Source organism: Necator americanus, chromosome V (assembly GCF_031761385.1).
Source record: "Necator americanus strain Aroian chromosome V, whole genome shotgun sequence".
NCBI classification, from domain to species: domain Eukaryota; kingdom Metazoa; phylum Nematoda; class Chromadorea; order Rhabditida; family Ancylostomatidae; genus Necator; species Necator americanus.
The window spans coordinates 37,391,513-37,412,110 of NC_087375.1; the positions used below are offsets into that span (position 1 = coordinate 37,391,513).

Genomic DNA, 20,598 nt, shown 5'->3' on the forward strand with positions numbered 1-20,598 from the left:
ATTCGTTATTGTGGGTTGAAAGGAGTTCAATGGCGTTGAATTGGTGCGCCAGCGCCAGAAAACAACAAAATGGTTTAGACGATCCCTACGACGCCTCGGGGCAGTAATACTGCGCAAAGACTAAGTGAATTGCCCAAGAAGTAAACGAAACGTTGTGCGCATAAAAGCTGCTGTTGCGTTCCACCTCTATATACTGTTCCGCAAGTCTATTCCCCGGCACGTTTACCACATCAGGTTGGGAACGTCCCTTTTTCAGAAGTTGGAAATACGAATGAAACCGGCCGCTTAAATAGCAGCTAACACTCTACATGATCTGATGTGAAACCTTGTGTAATATTGATGCGTTTAGGTAGAGTACCATGGAATCTTCACTTCGATTCAAGATCCTTTCTTGATTGCTCAAATTTCTAAGATGAAAGAACGGAAGAAGCGTGGCTAGATAAAATACAAATGTAGTTTTCCGGAAAATGCAACTATATTTAATTTCTATTGATCAGTGAAGGGGGACGAAGCGTGCGTTAGAAGAAGTCTGACGTGTCTGGCGTTAGCCCGACGTTCAGACTGGTAATATATAATAACGATCATGATGGATAGAAAAAGAAAAAACATGTGAGAATGGAATAGCAAACATCTTAGAGCGTTTCAATAATAGGCATGCGTACTGGTTACCTTTGAAATCGAACATTGTGGGGCATGCGGAAAATATGCTTTGAACCTACGCATAACAATAGTGAAACTGCGGTCTCAGGATAACCAATTTCCTTGGAAATAGGATCTGCGACAAATTTATCTTCCAGTTCAATGCCCCATGCTTGAAATGATAGAATTCGCAGAAATCGACATCAAGATTTTATTGCGAATGTGATTGGATTCAAATGGTATCATTCTGGTGATCAAACAATGAACAACGGTATCGGTCGATATATTTGACCAAATGGACCTCATTCTCTTCTCCGAGCTCGGTGAGAATCGTCGAAGACATCAGCTTAAGTCTTAAGAGCAGCGTAAAGGGAAGATGAAAACTCTTCAAACTTATGCTATATTACATTATCACGAGGAACATTCGATTGGGTGTCGGAAAATCTAGCATTGTTCGGGATGACGCAGCCGACGCAGACCACGGCCTACTTCTCTGCGTCAAGATACGATTTCACATTGAAAAAGAAACAGGAGCTTCTTCTCAACCAAAGACAAGACTGTTTAAATAGTTCGAAATTGTGCAGAACGAAATTCTGCAAACGTGTCTCTACTTATGTTGGAGTTCGGAGAAAAAAAGAAGCAGCCTCCTTTAACAGTGTATCGAAGACGCTGCAAAGGAAATACCCCGTAATGCCAAGGATGAAGTTCGCCTGTACATTTGCGAATGCAAGATCCACGTACAATTTTCCGTGCTTCTGTATCACTGGCGATTTCAACCAAAAGAAGCATCTCAGAAGAAGAATGCGTCGTCAGCTGAAACGTAATTGAGAGAAACAGTTGATTTCAGAGAAGAACGAAGCGAGTTTGAAAGGGGTGCGAGAACAAAAACCCGAGAAAAGCATATGCTTTATCAATACGATGCGGCGATAATATGAAGAGGTACTTGTTACCTCCTATTTCTCGATAATCAATAGTGGAGTTGTTAAGATCAACCCCAACAATTTCATTTCATCAGCATCTCAGCACTTTTTATAAAACGAAAAGCGCCATCAGCTTCTACACTCAGCCATGTGTAAGGACTGATGTAATGATATACACGTTCATAGTTTTTAGGTTTTGATATGTATCCAAAGGATGAAGGACGGAATGCGTGGAGTAGTGGAGATGATCGAGTTAGCGTAGAAATGCTAAAATCTCGACCTACCTGCACCTGGATAGATGGTGGACAAATTCTATATGTCCACCGTCTATAAATCTATATCTATTCAATATGGAATGACGAAATAGTCATAATCGGTGGGGGACATATTATTACTAGTTAGCTCCACAAAAAATGGCTAAAAATTCTTAAAAAAAAAACCAATGAAGAATCTCATTGCTGCGTGAAATGTACAAGGTTTTGGAGCGAATTATAACGGACCGGCCTAACATCGTAGCGAAACACGAAAAACGAGCGATCCCCCCATCGTCCTGATAAACCATGGCTGATCAAGAGTTCATCACCAGGAGAATAATCGGAGTAGTATGATAGAGTTAGCGATAGGCGACCTCATGTGAAGAACATTCGCTCATTCTTTCCTTTGTACCGTTTAAGAACCATCAGTACCCTTCCCGATCAATCTCGAAATCGCTCATCATACCGTTACCCTCGATGGGGAGCGTTGGAGAACGGGCAGCCCATCAAATGTTCCGACAGGATGAGAAAGAAGACGCTTAAAATGCTAGATGGCTAGTTGTAGTCCCGGACATGCCCCAATGAAAAAGTTTACGTGAAAGTGGATGTAGTTCAGCGGCGGATTCAAAGCGTCAAAACCTTGCCGCATATCCAAGGCAGCCACACAAAAGCGTTTTTGCTTCCTAGCTCAGATAATGGGAGAACGACAGAATGCCCTATTCAACGTGTTCTGATGTGTCACCATAGGGGCGATAGGGAGGAAGCGGACCCTCCTCAGGTGAAGGGAGTCCAGCTCATTGGGTGCAGCTAAAATAATGAGGGTCCCTTCACCACTCGTCCAAAAGTGAAGGGGTCCCTTCGACAACCGTACAAAAGTGAAGGAGGTCGGAACACAGGGTCCGACTATCGCATGTATGTGTGTCACTCGAACTGAAGTTTGAAGATGTTAATTAGCCGAAGCCAAAAGTTGGGCAAAAGTTGGATTGGGCTTGCGCAAGATTTGAGGACACTTGGGGTCGATAGAGTTCAGGCAAGTCATCAAGTTTTGGAGGAAGTGGAACACGGACGACTCCGTGGTTCTTTTGTTGAAGATCAAGAAGGTTGAGCAGTGCTATGTTCGAAAGAAATAGACAGGAGATGAGATTGCGGGCAATTGCCTCAGTCAGACTGCGAATTGGGACAAGTATGCGAGTATTCAATTGAACTTTCAGAAGACTCAGCAGGAAAAGGCGGTTTTAATGCTGGTTAACCATCCCAACCAGCATACAAACATTTCACAAATTATCATATTCGCAAAGCAATACAATAGGAGAAACGTTGTAAGAGATGTAAGAAGTCCACGTGGCAAACTGATATGGAAAAAGTCCGAGAAAAAAAAGCAAAATTCCTGAGTTTGATTTTTAATTTGAAGGTCATTGTATGAACATTTTTGTTCCTTTTTTCTTTGCTTTAAAGAAGAAAGAAGAAAGGAAGTTAAATGAAACGAACGAATAACAACGTGATTTTACAGAAGTTTTAATAGTCGTTCAGAAACTAAAGCTTCCCCAACTGCAATTCAAAATCAAAAAGATAGGTAAAGCGGACAACTCTTGCTCAAACAAGAATAAATTAAACACAAGCACGAACCATGTGAAGGAAAACCGACCTGAGAGGAGGAATCAACATTTCCCCTCTTGTTCATCTGAGAATCACGTGCATTTTGGGTGAATAACGTTTCCAAAAGAATAACGAGAAATGATCCCAAAAAACGTGAAAAATACATCACATTTTGCTGATAATTATCAGCGGAAACTATACGGAACGTTCGATAAATGGCAATGATATTCATGTCACCATTTTTCTAAATAATGTCTTCTAAACAGGGGTGGCGCTGGGAAACGGACAATGTTGAATGTAGTAGTGGCTGGCATAAGGAGCTGGTAGACAGGTGGGAGTGGCATCTTTCATTATATGTACACCTACTTGACATTTACTAATCATGGACCAGTGGGTCGGTTCACAACGTGCATTTGCTGTAAAGTCATCTTACAAATATGGTGATAGTAGGACAGCTGCTCAACGGAAATTCACCGTCGTTAGCACTTAAGATGGCATGCTCTCAAAGCTAAACCTGTCTCATTGAAATTCCCAACTTATGTATTAATGGGGAGGCAATTTGGATGGAGTTAGGAATTTCAAGGAGGCCGGTTCAGCTTTGAAACGCGAGTATTACATTCTGAATTTCAGTGACGTCGGGGTTCCCATTGAGCGGCAGCCGCACTATCACCCTCTTTGCAAAATGACTTCACAGCAAATGCACGTGAACCGATCCATTGGTCTATGATTATTAAATTCAAGGGTAGTTGCACAGTGAAAGATCCCCGTCCCATCTGTCTACTAACTCAGGAATGCCATTGATTACTACGTTCAAAACTTCCTGTTACACTCTGTCATCCTATAGAAGTAAAATCACCTGAGAAGCAGTTAATCAGCTTTAGATTTCAAAACTAGAAACCTGTTGATAATAACCCACACATTATTACATAAATGTCCATAACAAATAATAGTTCTAGAAATTAATTCTCCACAATCTGTAAGCAAAAGATAGCAAATTAGGTGCTGCTAGCTAAGTTATTATTGCCATTGTAGCTGTGTTGCTATTTTTGCCTTGAAAACATTACTCACGAAATTAACAACCAAGATCAGAGTGTCTTCAGAAGAAAAAACAAAAGAAAGGATCGAGGAAAGGCTTATCGTTAAAAATTGTGCCTTTTAGATTATACCAAGATATACAATTCTAAAAGGGAACGGAAGAGACTTTAAGGCACAATTATTGTTAATAAAAGCCTAAATTCAATGAGTCTTTTCTAACCATATTTTAGTAAAGCAAGGAAAACAAAGAAAGGTAACAAATATCGCTTAACAAACCACCACAACGACAAAAAAAATCGGTTGCTGAGAAATCCTCTTAACAAATTCTATTCCACATTTCGATTAAATCATCATTGCAATTATTATAGTAAGCGGTCTAAAAAAACTTAATGTTGAGAAACGTGTCAACCTTGTCAACTACTTCCTATGACTTATAGTCGGTTCAAAGCGATATGAAGCACGGTGCATTTGCGTAGGCGCTCGAAACGGCGCGCTGGAGGCAGCAGTTGGAACCGAGGTGAGACCATCGCAGACTGCAGCGATGGGTGGTGCCAGCAAGGGTTCCAGTACCCCAGCGCCTCGAGAGAAGCCGCGTACGCAACTACACCGTGCTTAATGTCGTTTTCATCCTACTATACAACTCTTTTCAAAATTTGTGCAGGAAACATGTGCTAGCGGAAGTAATTATCTGCAGTCAGTTCTCGAATCTATTTGCTAATAAATAAAGGACTAATAAATAAAAATTTCGGGTTTGGACTTTAAGTACTCTACAAAAAGTATGGTAATGTCAAAACGACATAAAGCACAGTGCAATTGCATAAGCGGTTGCGATCGAAGCGGCGCGGTGGGGCGTAGCAGTTGGGATCAAGTGGAGACCCTTACTAACCCCGTCCATCGCTGCATTTCGCGGTGGTCCCGTGTCGATTCCAACCTCTTTCCACCGCGCCGCTCATGGCGCCGCTTATGCAACTGCAACATATAGTAGGATCAAAACGACATGACGCAATTGTGTTCTCTCGAGGCGCTTCGGTGGAGCGTAGCTGCTAAGAGCATAGTGAAACCTTTGCTGAAACCATCCATCGCTGCAGTTTGCGATGGTCCCACTTCGGTCCCAACTGCTGCAATCACCGCCTTGTCTAGAGCGCGTACCAAATGCAGGTGATTGATGTCGTTTTGACCCAAATATACGGCTATATAGTATAAATGTTGGAATTCTTCACAGTTCTTTATACGCAAGTGCGGAAATATTAGATATTTGAGGTCAAAAGTACATCTTAGAGAAGAAAAAGAGACTTATGTAAGAAAGACTTAAGAAATAACTGCATATCGAAACTGAAAATCAGTTCAGAAGTGCAGAGATTATAAAAAAAAACGCCACAGGTAAAAGAAAAAAAAAACCAAACGTACCTGAATCCTGCTATTTTTGCAAGATTTACTGAGACCTTCCTGAGATTCACTGACAATAAGACTGATTGTAAAACAAATTAAGTTAGTTCTCAGACTAGTGATTATGCGACACCCTCGCTTCACGCCATCCAGCTTGTTTGAAATAACACGAGGTTAGTGATTGCAGTCGTAAATGCACAAAAACAACTGCTACGGTAATCAAGCAAGATTGCTTCGTGATTTTGAGAGGGAACTAAGTGGTTTCTCAACCTTTTCAAGAAATCTGATGTAGGCATGTCATAGTGGTTGATACTTTCGACCACACGGGGTTGCTAAAAAAAGAACTTGATACGTGATGCAATATTACCAGCGGAATTTCTAGCAAAACTTTTTAATAATAGTATCGATCGTAAAGATATGGAAGAATGGAAAAGCTGAATCCCTACGGTAGGTTCTTTGAACAGAGACCACTATTTTATGAATTCACATTATTTAAGATTTCCCTCCAAACACATTACTTTGAACTAGTATGGAGCCTTCATATTTACAATAAAAACCTTTAAACAACGGAGTTTTATAACCTTAAACTAAAAGTAGTAAGCTTGGAAAGTCTCGCGAAAATATGAGCCTTCCAGTTTTCTATTGCAACGAAACTCCAAGAGATGCTCCTAGCATCTGTTTCCTCCTCGAGACGCTCTTTTTTCAGCATTTAAAGGTGGCACCTAGTTATGTACACTCGGCGTAAAAAGTGTTGCAACGTGACGACACGATGCGTCCCCGATGAAGATCCGCACAGGGCTCCCCTCTATAGTATGTATAGTATGCGGAAAATCCCTAGTGCATTTTTCCTCCTGCTTTACATAGTTTTTACTCTTTTGTATTAAAGTCAACAATTAGGCTTAGCGTAGTCTTAGCAAAGTTCTCCATTAGTTCTACCGCTTGTTTTGGGATACCTAGGATACCTCTAGTATTTTAGTTTGTAGGGATTAAACTTTTGTCCCATTCTTTAGTGTAGTTGGACACTAGATTAGCGTTAAACATAGAGTCGTAGTAAAATCCCATCCTAGACGAAGTCCAACTATGCACACTTACACACGAGTTAGGCCAGAAACCCAATACCTGCCAACTGAGGTCTTTGAGGAGGTGAAATCAGAAGAAACCCACGAACTAGCGAATAACAGTTGGCCTCGCACAGCGACTAAGAAACATGAAAATGCTGCACATTTATATAAAAAAAGGAACAAAAACTAGATCACAACAAAAACAGATCCCAGAGGCGCCCTGAAAGCAAAAGAAACCATGAAACCAGACGAAAAGAACTTCACTAGGAACGCGTAGTCCTATTCGCGTACCATCATGCAAAGTAATGGAAATCTACAAGAAAAAATATGAGTCTGAGGGCTGCTCAGCACGCGGCTTCAACGCGTCACGACGTCACGTTGCAACGAGTTTCACGCCGACTGTAAATCGTTTTCCCACGCACGTCGATCGATTTTTAAGAAATAAGGTACGTTGTGAAAAGATGACTGTGGGACGAAAATTTTTTTACATCGAAAATATCGAAATATGAATACTGTGCAAATACTGAGACAGTTTAGTTCAGAAATTCTTACTTTTTTACTATAGTGGTCGATTCAAATGTTAAGTTCTCTACCAGCTGTGATTTGCACAGCTAAACATACACTGTAAGCGATAAATGTATATATGTAATGAATATCGGACGCATATAGTGGATAATTTAATCCGATGTTATATCTAGCACTGATCGTAAGTGGTTAGCCGAACACTTCTTCAAAGTTCGCACCTTGAAAGTTTCTTGGTGTGAAAGATGTATCACTAACGTCTAAGCTCCAGACCGATACGCACAATGAATAAAATTAAGAAGGAAAAACTTCCACAGTTGTAAAGAAACAACAAAAAAGATGCGAGTAACTTGGGTCGTACCAGAATCAATGTGTTACACAAGAATCGACCAACTATGCAGGCAAATACTGGATGTCGGGGAAGAATTTACTGACTAGGGTTGTTGCACAACGATAGAGAGAACTAAAAAAAAACAACAAAACTGTGTACATAGTAAGGTATACGACAAGATGATCCGAAACGCGAGGCAGTTGGCAAACACTGCACCACTATAGGGAATTCCAGTTGGCTGTTTGCGCAATTATTTGTGTCAGGTAATGCACTTAGATAATACAACCAAGTCTCAAACTCTCTCCCGTTGGAATGATGTCTGATGCGATGAAGAAAAGGTTCATGCGTAGGTGCAAGGTCGGTGTGACATTCTATGGAGCGGAAGAGTTAGGCTGCTATTACTGTTAATGATCCTCGAGTCGCTGAACACAACTGGAGAGTGAGTACGAACTCCAAAAAACAAAGCATGTAAAACGAAGGCATAGTTGATTGCACTTTGCTCCAGTACTGGTTTAAAGTCATCTATTTACTATTTTGTTTGATAAAAAATGAAAAGTGAATAAAGTGTCCAGCGTTAATCAAACTGCTTGGGATGCGTCAACGTGTTTGCTTCAATGCCCTCCCTCCTCAATTCAAAACAGTTTGAGGTTTACAAACGCATGTCTAGCCTACACAGCGGTTTGCGGAGGCTAGCTATTGCATCAAGTCAGCGTTTTTATCCTCCCAGACAAACCTGGTATCAATTTATCGACTCCGGCGGGATGAAAGGGTTGCTCGGAACTAGGGCAGAACCATAGTCGTAGAGGAACCTGTTGCCAACACCACCACACCCGACCTCATAAAGAATGCAGCAAGGGCATTAAAAAATCAAGCGAAGATTTAAATGATTGCGAAAATTATTTAAATAATAATAATGCTGGCAGACTTGCTGGGAGATAAAAACGCTGACCTCGACTAGCCCTCCCCGAGTCTTTGGAAGGCTGCTCGCGCGTTCATGAATCTCAAGCGGTTCTGAATCACATTCGAACGCATTTTTTTAGTGGTTGAATAACGCCGTGCACTTTATTTCTTTATTCTTTACTTACTACACTTTATTTTTTCTTTATTTTTGACATTTTGATACAGAGATACAGCTTCAGTCGTTTTGGCGCACTATTTTCTACAGGGAGTTCGATTGGAGCGCGCCAGTCTTGTGCGGCGCCGCATCTTCCGGGCCGTTTTTTACGGCAATTAGGAAGAAATGGACGGAATCACCTCCCTCTCCGTAGTCTCCCATCCGGTATACGAATACTCCTCCTGAAATCTGCACCACCTCAGATTCGTGGATTGATGCCTTTAAAACAGCTCGCGTCGACCACATCGATTCCGCGCAACAATTGTCATTTTGCGGATTCGACTAAGTTCGACTTAAAGACCGCAAAACACGAATCTGAAGGTGAAGTGTCGGTGAAGGAATCCGCATGAAAAGGTTGATAAAGATTGGGGTTGTAGATTGCGGGATCCGTGTGATTGCACTCATCTCTCCCTAATTTTCGTTAAAAAAAACGGAGTGGAAATCGCCGTTTTCAGAGTCAAGCGTGTGATGGGATTTTCCCATCGGAGGATCGTAGAGGCCGGGGATTGCTAGGGCAGTGGGTCGCAAGGGAACGTGCATTGGGCAGTAGTGAATGGAAGATAACATGATAAGCAGGAAAAAATATTACGTAGTATTAGATAATTACATACATTATAAAATAAACAATACAACAAATGACAACAATACAAAAAACAAATAATATTAAATGAATACATAAATATATAAAATATATAAAACAAAATATTATATTTATTATCAGGAGAAGGACAGTATGGAAGCCCCAACATTTTGTTTTGAAAATGTTCAACGAGTCGACAATGTGACAATGGGAGGACGCAGGTTCGACACCCCCGCTGAGTCAAATTATTGCAAAAGAGTTAGAAACTTGGAACCACTTCTGAATGACGAAGAATTTAATTAAACGTATTGTGCAGCAGTTTAAAAGTGGATTAATTGGAATTTAATGACCAGAAAAAACTCAGATTCTTTTTTCTTCCTCAATTCCCCTATCCGAACATATGGGTCATTTTCCAAAACGCCGCCCTATTTTTCCGGAACGGAAAAGAGCAAAAATACTTATTTTGGTATGTTTTTCCGGAAGGGAAAAACATACCAAAATAAGTATTTTTGCTCGCACGCGGAAAAGTGTGCGAATAAAAATAATAAATAAAAATTGAATAAAATTCAATAAAATTCAGTAACATAGAGTAAATTAATCTTTCAATATGTTGTAGCCACAAATTTTCTCTATCAGAAGATGCATAATCGATTTCTCGAGCTCCGTCGTTTTTCCAAATTTCTGATGGGACAAAGGTGGGAAAACGCCATTTTTCCGTCTTTATCCAAAGCAAAATTTCAAGACTAGAAGGCGGAAAAGGCAGCGATATGGCCTTTTTTCTCAGTTCAAGTCTTCTTATTTGCTTATATCAGCTATCGAATTTCGCGTTTGCCTATTCTTCCTCGGCTAATTTTCGATTTGGGTTTTTCGAAGCAAACGGAATTTCCAATGTATTGAATTCACAGCAACCGAGAACAGTCCCTGGAGCGTAGGAAGAGGAGGAGAAGAAGGAGAAAGGGAGGGGAGGGGGTGATCGCTTGACTCTTGCCGTTTTTACGACGATTCCAGTGGCAACGCGCCGCATCCAAGTGCGAGCGGTTGAAGATCTTCTAACCAGTCTTTTCAAACAAAACCAATAAATTGTTTGCTGAGAAGACCGGTACATAGAAGAAGACTGTACATGGAAGCTAAGGAACCAAGGCTTCCACTATTTTACGGTGAATAGAGAGAGATGAACAGAACCACTCCAGATCCTGCAATCTACAACACCATTTTTATCTTTTCCCATAGATTCCCTCACTACCTGAGGTTCATGGTATGCTGCCTTTAAGTCGGCGCAGAAAAGTGGAAGTTGAAGAAGAGAAAAAAAAGAATGTGGAGATTTCTCAAAGGCTAAATAAAAATCTGAGAAAAGATCTCTTTAAGAAGAAGGCTTTGTAAATATTTAGATGGCCGAAGAAACCATAGCAATATTCTTAAACATCATTGCCTCGAAAACAGATAAAGTTGAAGGTGCAAAACTCTTTCAAGATAAAGTTCTGAACACGTAAAAGTAAAATTGAACTGGAAAGAGGAGAACTGCCTCTCTACATATGAATATTATTTCACTGCGTGCGTGTGTAGAAAACATTTTATGAAAATGCACAGCTGAGCGAACAAATTCAAGCTACTGGGGAGCCTTAATTTGGAAATGGTCAGTCCTAAGTAAGATAATAATAACAATCCCCAAATATTTGAGCTATGAATTATTCCGCTGCTTTATTTCTCACAAAAATATCGCTCTAATTTCTAATAGTAATTTATAAAGGCGAGAAAACACATTTTTCCGTACACTGATTTTTTTATTACTTGATTTTTTTTCGAAACTTTGCTCTTCTTCTTGTCTTAGTGAGGCAGCTTAGACGTCATTGGTTGTATTCTTATACTTCTTATTCTTATTCTCATAATTATGTTGGTTCTCATATGGACCTTTTATTTCCAGAAGTTAAGACCAGCGAGACTTCTCTTGGATTAAATGCTCTCTTCGATTATTTGTTACAAAAAACACATTTTTGGTAGACTGTGACTTTTGCTAGCTCTTCTACATTTTTTTTCGTTGCACGCAGCTAAAAGGCAAACAAATCAACTAATGATGGTATGGCACAATGTGTTGTACATCACATTCAAGATGTGACTTTTATGCTTCTTTAAAAACTTTTACGATTTCATCGGAAACCGTGAAGTCTTCGTACGAACTGGAATCGGTTTCTTCGGCCCAGTGCCAGGTACATGGTTCTTTATTCGTTTTTGCACGTTCCTGTTACGTCTTACGTTCCCTGGGATCACAAAATCTACTAACACAGTTTCCGACTTTTGCTTCCTTCATCATTTCCTAACATTTACGTAAACAACATTGTTTCTGTCCCCACTAACAAACTGAACACAAGTAAAAAAGGCAAATACGAACTGAAAGGTAATAAAGTGGAGGAAATTCCTGGAAGAAAGCAATCGATCACGAGAACAGTGTGACGCAAACCTTACGAAGTGAGAACAAGTCAAAAAAATATATGGAATTGTACTCAGTGGAACTGGGATATTATAATCTAGGAAGTGAAAAGCAAAACAAACAATCCAGGTGTATTTAACGTAACGTTTGACGTACATCGAACTTTAAGATGAAGCGATCACTAAACGATTTTCTTAGCCGTAAGATGCACGGCGAAGGCTCTTGCTAAGGAAAGCTGCCTTTAAAGCGGTACGTAATAGGTTCTTCAGCTTTTTCGCTAACGACCTGTTCCCTTCACACGTCACTCGTAAATGTGTAGTTTAATCAGTGAAAAAGTGGAGTAGGAAAGACTTTCGAGGCGTGGAAGAAAGACAAACTCGTCTGGAAAGGTCAAGTCTCACTTTGTCATTGTTTGTTTGTTTGAAATTCTATGCAAAAAAAGCACAAAGGTTTTCTTGTTATTAGGCAGCTGCTAAAAGAAAACAAGCCTTGCTTGAATTTAGCTAAAACCAGCTTTCATGTAACGCTCCACATTTGTATATTCGCATTTTATAAGATTTACTCAGCCGCCACTGCACAGTTAGCTACGAAGTCGCAACTGGTGCAGTTCGATTCCGGATGCAACAAATGTAGACGTTGGCCGAACAACCGAATTACTTATGAATTTCATTTGAATTTAGGGATAGTGGTTAGTGCTAAAAGCATCAGTCTGCAAAGGATTCTCACAATAACACGATTCATTCCAAAGATGTGTTCATCTGAGCCAGTCCTATAAAACCTTGCAAGGTCAAGGGAGATGAAACCAAGCAAATATGACCGAATAGTTGATAGTTATATTCCGGTTTGCGCCTTAGCTTTGAAATCAACTGTCAGAGGCCGCACTACATTACTAGTTTACTGCTTTGTTTCTACGTACGTTACCACAAAATCTCGTGATCGAACACTGCGTTTACGGTCGCTTGAGAACTGCAGATACCGACGACTACCAAACGGATCATGGTCACGGACAAAAGATGTTGATTTAACGTGTGGATTTGTTGACCAGAGCCATTGGGAACAATCCGCTCTACCCAGCACCTCTGATTTCTTATGCAAATTCCTAAATAGCTGGCACGGGAACATCGACCGGTGGTAAACAAATGAAGGCCGGAAATTTGAGTTGCCGTTGGCCACGAACGGCAAACAATCAGAGGTCGACAAGATCTTCGCCGGACACCCCTATGTACCTCTGGCAACGAGGCATGGAAAAAACGGAATTAAAACTATGCACAGTTCTTCTCTGTTCTCCGCTAATGCAACCCGTGATGAAAAGAGATTACAGAAAGTCAAAAGAAATCGGTAAAACCCTAAGAGGACAAGAGAAAAATCTAAAAGAAAGACTTGTTGCTGCGCTGGATCCGCTCCTCACTTCACATTTTCAACACGAATTCAGAAGACAGAATATTTTCCAACTGTCCTCTACCACCTAGTGTGTAGGTAAACGTGAGGTGTACATACGTATAATCGAGCCAAAACTTCAGCTGGATAAGGGAGTGTGTTTGAAACGGTGCGATGGAGCAAGCGGTCGAGATCGAGGTGGAACCCTGGCTAGCTCCACACATCGCTGCAGTCCGAATGAGGCTAGCGATGGTTCCACCTCGATCCTAAATGCTTGCTCCAATGCACCCGTTCTAACACACCAAGAATGGGGAGGTGATGGAAATACTCTAGGGACTTTTATGAAGTTGAGTCTAATAAAGTTTACTGAACGATTTCTCCTCTTTCAAAATATCCAACCAAAAGCTCAGAGAAAGCGACGCAGAAAACGCGAAGACAATCTGCAAATACCTGTCTTTAAAGGCATCACCCACCAACGAATCTGGCGTGGTATGGATTTCCAAGGGGCAAAGACTATACGGGGGCGTAGATTGCAAAAACGGGTGGGATCTCGCTCATCTCTCTCTGCATCACTTTAAACAGACAGCTCCGAAATGCGGTTCCTTACGAAGTCCTCTATTGCTGCGCGCCAACCTTGCGCCCCGCCCCCGCTTGCGATTCCTGAAATTAAATGGATTGCCCGTCGGGGCGTCCGAATGGATTTTCGACGAATCGCAGGCGAGGGCGGAGCGCAATGGTGGCGCGTTGCAGTAGAGGAAATCGTAAGGAACCGCATTCAGAAGCAGTCTGTTTACCGTGATGCAGGGAGAGATGAGCGACATCCCACAAATTCACAATTTACAATCTACACCCTCGTATAGTCCTTGGCCTTTGGAAATCTATACAACGTCAGATTGGGGCGACGCCTTTGATAAATCTAAACGTAACAAAGATAATCCACTGAAACAACATCTAAAAAGCCTGGAATTATTGATTATTCGAAACTCTAATAATTCGCAAAGTTGAACTGTATTCCATACAACAGTTATGAAATTGATAGTTGCTGATGAAGTGACACGAACAATTTTTTTTTTCTACAGTTTCATCCTCTACATGTAAAAATCGAAGACGGAAAAGCGGTTGCTTGCAACGACGCAACGAAATATTCCTAGATCCAAAATATTACTAAGGAACCATCCAACGGTGTATGTAGACATCTTTAAAGAGAATAATTCCCAGCGACATATTATTCAGCCACCGTCTGCCAGTTTATTGGGTATAAACAGCGTCGTTACTTAACGACGCGCACAGAAAACAAATAAACAGCCGCAATGTCAAAATATTGTTCATCTGGTGACAAACAATAATACAAATAAATAGCTACCATCGTCTTAAATCAAACAATCCGCGGCTCAGCACATGCCAGATGGCTAAGTAAGTCTTAGACGGGACTATGCGATATGATACGAATTAACAGTGTTGTAGAAAATTTATTAGTTATTAGGGTGCTCGAGCAATGAGAGTGGCCGAAAGTGCGCGTCCTAATATTTGTCCTAAAGTCTGAAATCTTTAACAACTGGAAACAGATTCTGTTTCACTAGGATTCAGACTTCAGCATATTTCAGATATAGTTTTGGCGTGCACGACTCGTCGCCTTTCATTTCGTGTCTGGCTCTATTTCCAGCAAGAAAAGCAAAGAATCCCCGATAAGAAGTTGCGAGATGAAATATACGTCATTCTTCACCGTTTTGTCTTCCTCACAATTCAAAAGTGAAAGCCTCACATGATCTCACGAGAACGATGAACCTTCAGCCTAGAATTTTATATTTCGGGCACCGATTACGAACTGATTGCTTCTCATAGCGTTGCCGAAAATGTTAGTACACGAAGGGATTATTCTTGCTAAGTAACCATTCCTAACCAGTGCTGTTTTACATCCAAATCCATCTCTCTGCTTAGGGTTAAAGGCATCACCCCACGAATCTGAAGTGATGCAGATTTCAGGTGGAGTATTCGTAAACGGGATGGTTGACTGCGGAGAGGGGGTGATTCCGTCCATTTCTTCCTAATTGCCGTAAAAAACGGCCCGGAAGATACGGCTTCAGGCGTTTTGGCGCACTATTTTCTACAAGGAGTTCGACTGGAGCGCGCCAGCCTTGTGCGGCGCCGCATCTTCCGGGTCGTTTTTTTTACAGCATTTAGGAAGAAATGGACGGAATCACCCCCCCCTCTGTAGTCTCCCATCCCTTATACGAATACTCCACCTGAAATCTGCACCACCTCAGATTCGTGGAGTGATGCCTTTAAGGTGAGTGGAAATTTGTGATTATTATAGATGGGGAATGCAAGGGATAGTTGTGATTATTATGTGCTGTTTGGATTTCTCAAAGCTACCGTAGTTGCTTTTTTTTGTCTTAAGTTACGTCTACTTGTCGCTTCTGATCTAGGTAAAGGTAGCAACGAGGTGCACGGGGAATGCAGGACACTCGCAACTACTGTGTTGTTAAACTTTCTCAGTGCCAACCCTCCACAACTTATCGAAGAGGCCTCCTAAATGTGATACAAGAATAAAAAAACCAAGAAATCTATTTCGCAGACGCGGTTGCATTTGTCGTTCGAAAATTAAACTAAACTAAAAAAAAAACTAACTAACTAAAAAAAACCCTTGAGATCCATCGAGAAAGTGTCGGCTGCGATAGCCTCACCTATTACTGACATCAGTTTGGGATCGATGCCTAAACCGGAACCAAAGGGTACCTCTACTTTATCCCGCTGTACACTATTCTGAAACCCGTACTCGCGACTTGAATACGAAATGGAGTACTCAATTCTTCTGCCCCGCATTGTTGAGAGGATAACGGTAAAGATACATTTTGTCCACCTTTGACACTGAATTTCCACCGACACAGTCTCACATGTTTAATCGCAGCTTCTTATTCGAGAGAGTTGCTACACACATTAGTTGCCACATTAGTTGTTATCTACCTGTAATTTATTTTTGTTCTCATAGAATTAGGTTTCAGAATCTACGATCAGTTGTGCTGTCAATGTTCGTTCAGTAGAGGTACAAATTAATATGTAACTAATAGTGTAAGTGTGATAGTATATGTAGCTTAAAAGGCGTTAAAAACCGAATGAACATTCTAATAACAAGATAGTCGAACAGCTGAGAAAACTTTTATACAGTTGAATCACGGCGGAAACACCGCTTCTACTTCCTCTGCATTTTTTTTACTGCACAGTAACATTCCTAAAGACTCTTTTCCGTACCGGAGCAGTGTTTGTAGATCCATTCACCCTGAAACTAATATTCATAAAATTAAGTGTCTCATATTAGACTTCGTTGCTTTAGCATAAGGTTCGCACCGATGTTATTTGTAACCAATGTTACGGAGTTTTCGCACTTTTCACGAAATCTATATTGAAACAGAGCATGTTAGAAAACATTTTATATTGAGTTCTTTCAACTAGAGAAGAGGATTTAGTATTTAGTTTCAATCATGATAGCAAAAATGCAAACAATGAGATAAAATACAGGAATGAGAGACCTTAGTTTAACCGATGAAACAACTCTTTACACTCATGGTTGTGACAAAATGAAAGAGGCTTAGTGAGTAAAGAGTGATTAGTGAGATATTTGCACCCTAGCGTAATACGGAATCTATTTTACGTTCAAATTCTAACTGTGGGATAAATCCAGCACCAAAAATTCCCACGAATGCATTTAGATGAAATTGGGATAGCTTCTCTCATAGGTGCGATAAGAAGGACCCGGAGCCTCCTCAAGTGAACAAGACCAAGCTCATAGGGTACAGGCCAAGTGATGAGGATCCGTTCGCCTACTGTTCAGAAGTGGAGCGGGTCCTTTTGCCAACCGTTAAAATGTGAAGGGGATCGGAGTACCGGCTCTGACTACACATCTACGGTTACATGACAAAATACGAATAATAAATAAAGGAAAATGCGATGCGTTTTTTTTTTTTACTTAGAGGAGCAAAAAATAAGTTGAAACGCTAAGTGGGACAATGTGTTCCCCACCCAGAAGCTTTCAAGCTTTGAAAAAAATCGAAACAACCTGTACACATATCCTTGCTTTGCCATTGCTGACGTTATGGCACATATGCTCTTCACATCGTCTATACCACTATGAAGGCGCCCCTAAAGAAATACACAAAGTGAAAGGGAGAAATATATAAAAGCAGTCGTTTACAGAATGTTGCAGCTTGTAAATACTGAGCAGTTCCCTCAAGCTTTTAGCGAAAGAACCAGTGTGCTCGCAATGTGACTTTTTCACATTTATCCATGAATTGAAATATCTGAAAAGAGAAGCGTTTGTAATCTAACACGCAGTTAAGCAAATAAAAAAACAAAACCTAAAACAATATAATGAAAAATATACGTACTCTGGAATCACCAAACCCTTGTTGTGAGCTTCTGAAGGTAACATAACGCCAAGATCCCAATCGCCACAAGTGACAAAGGCAGTTCGGGAGTGGAGAAGACCCTCCTAAAGTATATTCACCCATGGTTTCTCATAGCCAAGTAGTCATAGTCGGTTCAAAATGACACTAGGCTCAGTGCAGTTGCGTCAACAACCGCGCTCCGAAGTGGAGCGGCTGAGCAAGCGGTAGAGAGGTGGGACCATAGTGAACTGCAGCGATGAGTGATGCTAGCAAGGGTGTCCGGTTGAACCAGACCGCTACGCGCAACAGCACCGCTTCGAACGCAGCCGCTTACGCAACTGCACCCAGCTTAATATCGTTTTGAACAATAGTACTGTGGACAAAGGCAAATTAACTTCACGCAGAAAAATCCGAAATTGTTCAAGTAACCTTACACATCCAATCGTTGAATTGCTGGAGCACTTCATCTATAGTGGGTTGATTGTCCACCATTTCCTTAAGAAAATACGTTGAAAACTACTAATGTAAATCAAATCAACTTCTACAGACGTTCACATGTATGGAATAGTCACTATATATAGCTTGCCAGGAAAGCTTTCTACTATATTTGTCTTGGAGCTTATTTTTGTCCTTAAAAAAGAGTTCTTTTAAAATCACCAACCTGAATTATTCCAGTAAGATGCGTACAAAACGAAGTAATATTGGGGTTGGTGGTAGGTCGGACATATTTGTGGAAATAGGAACTAACAGTCCAAGTTTTTACATTAAGTCTTGCCACGGGAAATTCAATAATTTCCTAAACCCTTGAGCTTTCGTGATCAGTAAATGCAAGAGCAATATGCTATTTTACCGTCAGAATTTAGTACAGTCAAACAGAACTGTAGCAATTAACTTGTAAAAAATAGTAAAAATAAAGTAAATAGAAGTAAAAGCAACTATAAAAGAAATAGGCTACCGGATATGGAAGTATAGGGCCGCCGTCACAGCAGGTGGCTTCAAAATCTAGCACCAAGAGACAATCAAAGTGCTGGTCTGCTATTTGGGAAGGGACTGAAAAGAAATTTCACATTCTTTATCCATTATCTAAGCACGGTGAGCAAACATTTAGGCATAAAAAATAAAAAAGAAAACTTCAAGTTCGTGATCACTAACGAAAAGAGACTAAAAAAATTCTGTGAAAAAGACAAAGAGATGAAGTTTGACTCCGGTAATTGCCTTGTCTACAACTGTTCAGAAGATATCAATCGGTTGTTCAAAAAAAAAATGTTAAGGAACTTGTATTTGCTGATGACTGCAGTGAATACAAAAAAATGATTAGAAAACTACCGACAGTGATACCAAATAAGGGGTGCGAGAGAAACAGAAACAGCAGGCTTCCATGCTCCAAAAGTTTTCTGATAAGTAAGAATTGAAAGAAGCTAGCATAGTGACTAACAAGAAACAAAACAACAAAAGAAAAGAATCCTCATATCCTTCAATGAAAAGGTTACTTTTGTTGCTATTTGTAGGTATCGACGCAATGTGAGTGTAGCAATTCGCTTAATTTTTGAAAAGTGAAGTCTACTAGCTTGCCAGGCGAAATCAGTGAGCAGTTCTCAAAAGCACCAACAAACTTCAATTAGGCACAATATTTGTTATGTTTCAGAGGGAGGCATCCTCGTCCTAATAACACATCTTACGTTTCTACACTGCTTAAGTACTTTGCTTGCGGCTACAACAATGCTTTCGTGGAGAATGTAAAAAGCTCGAAAGAATTTGTTCATAAATACAAAAGCCGCACGCTGTTTACGATTGTACTAGTTGTTCCTCTTTGCACGCAAGTTCTTTCGACGCAAAAATAGTTGAAAGGCAATCAGGACTGCTCTAATCCAACTGTCCTCGATGTGCACTCGGTGCGCAAACTATTGTTGCTGGAGCACAAAACCTGGGTAAAGTGTAGTTGGGGGAGGGGGCACTCAGCTGCGTTCTTATTTCTGGAGGTGAGCAATTAAATCAATCGGAGCCTTAAAATCTAAGCATCTATGAGGATCTACGACATGTAGGCTAAAGTTAGTAAGGGAAAATATGAAGACAAAGCTGGAAGTACAAGTGCTTTAACTTCATCTGTCATATCATCTAGTACTTCCAACGATAAAAAGAAAAAGGGCCTGAGAGATGACTTTTTTCAGTCCGGATTTGACAGTTAAGAACGGTTTTTGTGCTCTAGGAGCACATCTTTTGCGCTCTACATGCAGTTCGATTAGAGCAGTGTTGAGCGCCCTAAAACCTCTGCAATGTTCTTTGTTATAGCCAGGGCGGAAGGGAGAACAAATTCGAAGCAGAGTAAGGGGATTTCACTCAAAAAAAAAAGCACTCAGAAGATAAGAATGTTCTGGACACCTGCTCGTCGAAGTGGGAGTGGCTCATCATTTTGAGGTGACCTCCGCGAAGACGTCGACTGAACAACACACAACCCGCTCTTGTTCACAGAGGATGGTTTTTTGACAGCCTTAAAATCCCAGGTATAGTTGCACGCAATGTTTCTTCACATCATCATATGCATCGTCCTAGTAATATGAAAATGCTTACCTTCCAGCAGCTACTAGAGCTGGCGAAGGAATAACGAAAGCAATGGCTGGTTGTCGGCGAAGAGAGAAACACAATAGGTGTGCGAACCCAAGGTACGCTCATAACCGTATTGGACGAACTTAAGAGCCAGTCATTTCTTGAATACGTTAATTCGTGGATGTTCTTTGTAGGAGCGTCCGCGAAAATGAGGCGGCCGGCGAGTGACAAGACGATTTAACCCGCCGCAATCCGCCAGGCCGCCACCGTAACCGCATTTAGGCGCCAAGTAAAATGTTCCTGCCCACGTATGGGATTTGGCGGCAAAGTGGATAATTGCTTCTGAAGGGGTCGATTCCAGCAGACAAATGAGCCGAGTGCGATAACTTGGCACAGTTTAAGTGTATTTTATTAGGTATTTTTACTTCAGGA

At 40.9% G+C, this 20,598-nt stretch overlaps 1 protein-coding gene across 1 annotated transcript; it reads right to left on the reverse strand.

Annotated features, from left to right (window-relative positions):
• Nucleotides 1–16,450: 16,450 nt before the first annotated feature.
• RB195_016359 (uncharacterized protein) lies at nucleotides 16,451–20,292 on the reverse strand (the record flags this gene model as incomplete). The annotated part of the gene is made up of 9 exons (XM_064207482.1): nucleotides 16,451–16,517; nucleotides 17,295–17,377; nucleotides 17,430–17,535; nucleotides 17,623–17,726; nucleotides 18,052–18,117; nucleotides 18,284–18,418; nucleotides 18,578–18,672; nucleotides 20,002–20,110; nucleotides 20,191–20,292. The coding sequence occupies 9 exons, from the start codon at nucleotides 20,290–20,292 to the stop codon at nucleotides 16,451–16,453; spliced, it is 867 nt and encodes a 288-aa protein (XP_064063363.1).
• Nucleotides 20,293–20,598: the final 306 nt, after the last annotated feature.